Source organism: Oryza glaberrima, chromosome 7 (assembly GCF_000147395.1).
Source record: "Oryza glaberrima chromosome 7, OglaRS2, whole genome shotgun sequence".
In the NCBI taxonomy this organism is placed as follows: Eukaryota; Viridiplantae; Streptophyta; class Magnoliopsida; order Poales; family Poaceae; genus Oryza; species Oryza glaberrima.
The window spans coordinates 14198106-14205898 of record NC_068332.1 but is presented as its reverse complement, the minus strand read 5'-3'; the positions used below and the strand labels follow the sequence as shown (position 1 = coordinate 14205898).

The following is a 7793-nucleotide window of genomic DNA, read 5'->3' as shown; positions in this document are numbered from 1 at the left end:
CATCCTCCCTTTTAAGGAGGTCCCCCTCTCCTAGAATAAGCAAGGTGGTACTAAACTCCACATGCATGCCATCCCATAAGGTGGGCTTTTGTGATTTTCCAAAGGATTAATCTTCGAGTGGGCTAAGGCCCATCCATTAATTCCAACAGTCCTGACATACCTCAACATCCACTTACCATTGCAAGACTCAGGTATCCCGCCACCGGAGAAAGCGCTGAGAGCATTGTGGCTGCCTATCGTGTCGCCGCCGGATAAGGCGGCACTCTCTCGTGCATGCGTGGAGAACCCGTCACTTGCCGCGTCGCCACCAAAGAGGACGCTCCCCTATCTCACGACTCTTCGAATGTTGTGATGGCATTAGATGGCATGTTTCTAGCAACTGAAGGATGTGGTTGTGTTCAGTCACCAAATCATATAGCTCATAATTTCCTTCAACTCTGTTTAATGTTATTCCCATACAAACATTGCAGCCAGTTCTTGTCTCTACTAGGGGATTTTTGGTTAGATAATCTGTTCTATGTTTCCCTCGATAACCAGCACTTGAGCAAACAAACCATCTACATGGGCCCATCTATTGCACTTTTGTTATTATACTGCTTCCTAGCTAGCATCAAAGCTAATCTTACCACCATAGCTAACCCAAAATTTCCTCGTCTACACATGGTGTGCTATCCATTCTACAAATAAATTAAATAAGAAAACCATCTGTGACATATGTTTGATTGGAATATGCCCCAAAAACTGCTATTGAAAACCAATGAAATAATAAGAATAAATGCAAGCAACAAACCTTCACTTACTTCTCTGCATTTTGGTTGATCCTACTTTCCTCCATCTCCTATTAGCTCATATTTGTGGAAGCATCTTTGGCGCTAAGAGAAATTGGGAGATAAGTATAACACATGAGAGAGAGAAATATCCCTCAATATTTGTTACTGGAAGCCAAGAAAACCATAAAAAAATAGATGCAAGCAGCGATCTTCACTTACCTCTCTAAATTTTGGTTGATCGTACTTCTATCCATCTCCTGTTCATTTATCTTCATAGATCCACTTCAGTGTTGAGAGAAATTGGAAGAGGTATGGCATGAGAGAGAGAAAATGAAAAGACTCGTAGGAAGCAAGTCTGTAGAAATTGGAGGAAAAAGGAGTCCTGCTGCCAAGGTTTTGGCGCCTAAAATCAACCTGGGCCTGCTGCTCTTCCCCTTAAGGCCTACTCCCTCCGTCCCAAAAAAAGTCAAATTCTAGGGGAGGGAGTTTGTCCAAAAAAACCGACTCCTGCGCACAAAATGAGAAACGTCGTCTCAGAGTACATCGATGGGCCCACAGCCTCTCTCTCCTCGCGTTCACACCGCTCAATCCTTATCCTCTCCCACCCAGGCGGTTCTCCCCATCTCTCTCTCCTCTACTCCTCCGCCTTCTCCCGCTCCACCATCACACGGCGGCGGACGCAGCGTCGGCGGTGGCGGTGGCGGCAACAGGCGGACGTGGCCTCGTCGGCGGCGGTGGCGGCGGCGACAGGTGGACGCGGCCTCATCGGCAAGAGCGGGGGCGGCGACAGGCGGACGCGGCCTCATCAGCAGCGGCGGCGACGAGCGGACGCGGCATCGGCGACGGCGGTGACGACGAGCGGACGCAGCCTCGTCGGCGGCGGCGACCAGTGGACACGGCATCGGCAGCGGCGGCGGTGACAAGCGGATGCGGCCTCATCGGCGGCGGCGACCAGCGGACGCGGCATCGGCGGCGGCGGCGGCGACGACGAGCGGACGCAGCGTTGTCGGGGTTCTTGCTAGTTCATGCGTCAGGGTTCTTGCTAGTTCTTGTACCATCTCTTTTTCTCTGTTGTTGGTTCTTCTCTGTTCTTGGTTCTTCTATGTTCCTTGTACTTGCTAGTTCACGGCTTCATGCACGATGCAGCGACAGCAAAGGCTTGCTGGTTTTTGGTGTTGATGCGTTTGGTATTTGGCGTCATCGTCAAATGCAGGCGACACCATTACTCAGTGATGCATCGACGGCGAACATCCGGTGGTGGGAGGCCTGGGTATCGAGGAATGGGCTGGGAATGATTTAGTGTACCTTCATAGGGATTTTTTTTTTCGAAACAAAAGTGCTAAACATGGTTGTACTTGATGGGGGTGTTTTGGTCTTTCACCGCTTGGACTAAAAGTGCCTCGGGCTTCTAGGATTCGATATTTTGTGAGACGGAGGGAGTATTTCATTTTTGCCTTATCTAATCCAGAGGAGATGGATGGACAGGATTAGAGCTAATGCCACCCTCTGCATTAGCTTCTCTAATGCAGAGGATCCGAATCCCCAAACTAGCGTTGAAAGGCCATATTTTGAGCATCGGTGCAAAAATAGGTTGTGGAGGATAGATTGCAAACTCCCTACAGTGACCACATGAGCAACTGCTTGTTAGTTGTGGTAAATATAAATACATATATTAAAACATTGTTTCGCGGTTGAGCTTTGACGCACCAGTCAGACTGGTGAACCAATGAAAGCACTACTGATTCGACTGTTGGTCCGGTTATTTTCACTATGCTTGCAACTAGTAGCATCTTATACCCTGTTTAGATGGGACTAAAATTTTTAAGTTCCTATCACACCGAATGTTTGGTCACTAATTATAAATATTAAACGTAGACTATTAATAAAACCCATCCATAATCTTGGACTAATTCGCGAGACAAATCTATTGAGCCTATGTGATACTACATCTAATTATGGATTAATTAGGCTTAAAAAATTTATGTCGCAAATTAGCTTTTATTTACGTAATTAGTTTTGTAAGTAGTCTATATTTAATACTCTGAATTATTGTCTAAATACAGAGACTAAAGTTAAATCCCTGATCCAAACACCATTCATAATGTGTAGTAGTATGCATGCCTTTTGTGACCTTTTAAAGCCATGGTTCTCTCTCTTTCTCTGACCATTTAGGGCTTCAGTAAATGCTAAGTACTTAGGCAGGCAGAGGTACAAAAAGGCAACATTTTTTTTCTAATAATGGAAAGAATAAACAACTCCTAACATTTAACATCTTGCACTAGTTATTCCTTGAGTCCACTCTAAAGGAGATCCTCCACTTTCCCTAAAGTATATCTGTTAATTTTATCTTGTACTGTATGCGTGTAACAGAAAACAGAAAATTGTTAAGTTAATCATGCACCAATCTAGAGGCGTATTAAGCTAAGTTTTTGGGTACCAAATATGTACTTGTCCAAAGTCAACAACACTAAAGAAACGTTAGCAATAACGTGTTTGCAAAAGCTACCAGGGCTCTCTGGTCAAACAGGCTGGAAATGGTGTGCATCTGAAGAAGAGAGACTTGCATAGTCTCTTCTAGTAATCATATGGTAGCACTTGCTAGGACAACTCTAACAGACCACCACCATAACATGCATTGTGCCTACCTGCAGAATATCTCAGCTCAGCAGCGAATATGGAGGGAGCCATGGTAAGCGCTCTGACCGGGGCACTGAACTCTCTTCTCTTCAAGCTCAATGACCTGCTCGGAAGCGAACACAAATCTCTCAAAGGGTTAAGGGGGGAGATCGGGTTCCTCGAGAGCGAGCTTCGCAGCATGAACTCGATGCTTCGGAGGCTCGCAGACATGGAGGAAATCGATGCCCAGACAAAGGAGTGGAGGGACAGGGTGCGGGAGATGACCTACGACATCGAGGATTGCATCGACCTCTTCGTGCATCACCTCGGCTCCCTAACCGGGAAAGCCGGGGTCATCAAGAAGATGGCATGGATAATCAAGGGGCTACAGTTGTCGCATCGGATCAGCGGGCACATACAAGAGCTGAAGGCTCGTGTCATGGACGAGAGCGATCGGTACAGAAGGTACGACACGATGAACATCTCCAGCATGAGCTCTGAAGCACATCTGCACAGAGATGCCTCCGGTTCTAGAACTAGATCAGTTGATCCTCGATTGTCCGCTCTCTACACGGAGGCGGAGAGACTTGTTGGAATCGATGGACCAAAGGATAAGATCATCAAATGGCTAATGGATACGCAAGGAGGCATCTCACAACGGCTCAGAACAATGGCGATCGTTGGGTGTGGAGGTTTGGGCAAGACCACACTTGCAAACCAAGTTTACCTTGAAGTTAAAAATCAGTTTGATTGCAGCGCTTTTGTGACCGTTTCGCAAAATCCTGACGTGAAGCATGTTCTGGCAAAAATCCTCTCTGATGTTTCCGGGGCCATTGGTGGTGCATTGGCTGATGAACATCACTTAATCAACAAGCTAAGAGAATACCTCCAGGATAAAAGGTATGTTGGGTTTCAGTTTTGGATTCTAGAACCAATGTTTTCTTACGACAAAAGGAGCATAAATTAATCAATTTCTTTTACTATTAATTTTGGTGCCTTTTAAGTATTGAGGTACCGAAATGTAGAAACGATACAATTAGCATCCTTAGAAGATAAGTTGTAGAAACAATACAGGCTCAAATGATGTTCCCTTTCTATTGCTTTTTGGAACAAACTTTTCTGTATCAATACATCCTTGGTTGATAATTAAAAGTCATGTGAAACAGATATTTTCTTGTCATTGATGATATATGGGATGCACAAACTTGGAGAATAATTGAGTGTGCATTGGTCAAGAACAGTCAAGGTAGCAGAATAGTCACCACAACACGTATAAATGAAATAGCTAAATCTTGCTGCTGCTCTTATGGTGATCAAGTATATGAAATGAAAGCTCTTTGTGCTACTGACTCCAAAAGATTGTTTTTCAGAAGAATTTTCAATTCTGATGAAAGGTGCCCTCCTCAATTGAGGGAAGCTGCCAATAACATATTGAGAAAGTGCGGTGGCTTACCATTGGCTATTATTTCTATATCAAGTTTGCTGGCTACCAAACCAAAATCATTAGACCAGTGGGATAAGGTGAAAAGTCGAATTAATTATACACAAGAAAACAGTCCAGATATTGAAACAATGGCATGGGTTTTATCTCTCAGCTACTTTGATCTTCCTCATCATCTAAAGACATGTTTAATGTATTTGAGTATATTTCCAGAAGATTATGTGATAAAGAAAGAGCGTCTAATAGGTAGATGGATTGCTGAAGGATTCATTCATGCAAAACAAGGGGAAAGCCTATATGAGATAGGAGAGAATTATTTCAATGAGCTCATCAATAGGAGCTTGCTCCAGCCAGTAGACATAGAGGATGATGGTCAGGTGCATGCTTGCCGAGTGCACGATACCATCCTTGATTTCGTCGTGTCCAGATCAAATGAAGAAAATTTTGTTACTATGGTTGGTGCTTCAGATCTCACATCTACTCCAACTGGCAAGATTCGTCGCCTATCATTCCATAAAAACAGTGAAGGAAGTGTCACAATGCCAACATACCTGCTCAGATCCCATGTCCCGTCATTGACGACATTTTTGCACGCTGGACAGGTGCCTCCTCTTCTGGGTTTTTATGGTCTGCGTGTGTTGGACCTTGAAAATTGTAGTGGATTGAAAAACCATGATCTTAAAAGTATAGGAAGACTAATTCAGTTGAGGTATCTGAACATCAAAGGGACAGATATAAGTGATCTGCCATGTCAGATACGGGAACTTCAATATCTGGAGACATTAGACATCAGATCAACTCATGTGAAAGAATTGCCTTCAGCAATTGTTCAGCTTCAACGGTTGGCGCATCTGATTGTTGATTGCCATGTTAAACTACCTGATGGAATTGGAAATATGCAAGCATTGGAAGAGCTAACAGGTTTCTCTGTTTTCATGTATCCTTCAACATTTCTGCAAGAGATAGGAAAGATCTCCAGTCTAAGGGTGTTGAGGGTAGTTTGGAACTACGTCGACTTTCAAGGAAATGCAGAAACTTACAAGGAAAATCTGGCCATTTCTCTCACCAAGCTAGGCACATGCTACCTTGAGTCTCTTTCTCTTGATATCCATGGACATGACGAGGAAGACGATTTCTCACTACATTTGTGGACCCTTGCTCCTTGTAGACTCCGGAAATTATACATTGGTCGATGGCATCCCATTTCCAGGATACCAAACTGGACTGAATCCCTTGCAAACCTTCAGTACTTGCATATATATGTCAAAAGAATTAACCAAGAAGATCTGAGGATGCTTGGAAGCATACCTTCTCTCCTCACTCTATACCTATTCTCCGATGAGGCCCCTAAAGAGAAGCTCACCATCAGTAGCCAAGGATTCCAATCTCTAACATTCTTTAAGATTCACTGCTATCATATGGGATTGGTTTTTGAGGCAGGATCTATGGCAAAGCTCGAGTACCTTCATATCCTGATCAGTGCATTTCAAGTGAAGTCTTGGGATGGCAGCTTTGATTTTGGGATTCAGCATCTCTACTGCCTCACCAAGGTGTATGCCTATATTAACTGTTATGGCTTGACCGCTGAGGAGGCTGAAGCTGCAGTGAATGCCATTATGATTTCTGTTGACACGATCCCTAATTGTCCCAAGCTGCAGATTGATAGGCGATATGCACCCTTGTGATGAAGAATAAATTTTTTTTTTTTTGCTAACTGATGCACATACTGCTGCTGTGATCTCAATTGTTACATCTATTTTTCACTTCCATATATAGCTTTGCTCCTGTAATTTCTTTCAGCAGTATCAAATTAAAGGGCTTGAGGTTTGGCAATGATTTGGTCCAAAGACTTCATTTCATTTAAATGGATGTTCCAATTAATCTTTCTTGCATATATTTGTTCAATAACCAAAGGGAGAGAACGGTTACAAAAATCAAAAAAGAAAAAAAAATCAAACTACCAAGCCTGAGTTAACTTGAAGACCCTCCTTGTGGTCTGACCACAGTTAAACTTTTAAAAGTTCAGGACCACAATTTAGTTCAGCTAGACTAGCACTAGACAATTAGACCACCAGCCTAAAAACAGTCATTTATAACTCCAGTTGACTCAATATTTAGACTATAGAGAAAAGCAAGATGAAATGTTCAAAAACATTTCTGGTGTGGCGGATATCATTTGTACTGGATAAGGGGGCATCCGTTTGTTAGTAATTGTTTTTTTTCCTTACCTATCAACCTCATTTTTTAACTTGTATATCAACATTCAACATCTTACATGTCGATTTTTTTTTGGGTTGAAACAACTCAAGTTACTTTTCTGAAGAATTGGTACTTTATTGTAGATCATGCTAATAAAAAAATTATAACATTTTTGGTAAAATAAAATATAGCCTAGATAAGCATAAAAATGCATCTAGATTAATGTAGTAAATGAAAAACAAAGAAATTTAAAAGTCACACTCAATTGTACTAAAATTTGCAGTTTTTTTTAACATTGTGCGTGTGTAAGGATGTTTGTTACACAAGATTAATTGACTAAGGCGCAGGGATTTGTGGCTAAAGCGCAGGGGGCAGTGGGAAACTGCACAAGAAAGAAAAGTTGCCTGAGAGTAAAGGAGCTCATTGGTGTGGGAGAACGGAGAAGAGGACCACACCTCCGACTCCTCCCCATCGAGCTAGTGTCATATTTTATCTCTTAGTCCTGCCGACACATGGCTCACTGGTTCAAAGTGCAATACATTGGTACCAATACCTAGCCATAAGTGAAAATTATTGGTTAGGGGTAGCCCAAAATGAAACTTTGGTAAATATGCCTATCCTTACATACAATTCACTCTTAGAACTTCTGAATTATTACTCTTTCCTTAGCCATCCACATGCATTCGTAGATTTTCTGATTCTTCTTTTGATATTTAAAAAGGCTACAAACATTTGCATCATTTTCCTAATCTTTAGTTATTCAGCCT

The 7793-nt window shown here is 42.7% G+C and overlaps 1 protein-coding gene across 1 annotated transcript; it reads left to right on the top strand.

Moving 5' to 3' along the window:
• Positions 1 to 3456: 3456 nt before the first annotated feature.
• LOC127780459 (disease resistance protein RGA5-like) lies at positions 3457 to 6697 on the top strand. Its single transcript, XM_052307365.1, has 2 exons — positions 3457 to 4286; positions 4553 to 6697. Exons 1-2 carry the CDS (start codon positions 3457 to 3459, stop codon positions 6510 to 6512), a joined length of 2790 nt encoding a protein of 929 aa, XP_052163325.1. The 3' UTR covers positions 6513 to 6697.
• The last annotated feature ends 1096 nt before the right edge of the window (positions 6698 to 7793 follow it).

Excerpts from the sequence above, each read along its gene's own strand:
- LOC127780459 (XM_052307365.1), top strand. The coding sequence starts at position 3,457 with ATGGTAAGCGCTCTGACCGGGGCACTGAACTCTCTTCTCTTCAAGCTC. Across the intron at positions 4,287-4,552 it reads GAATACCTCCAGGATAAAAG|ATATTTTCTTGTCATTGATG; the intron begins GTATGTTGGGTT and ends CATGTGAAACAG.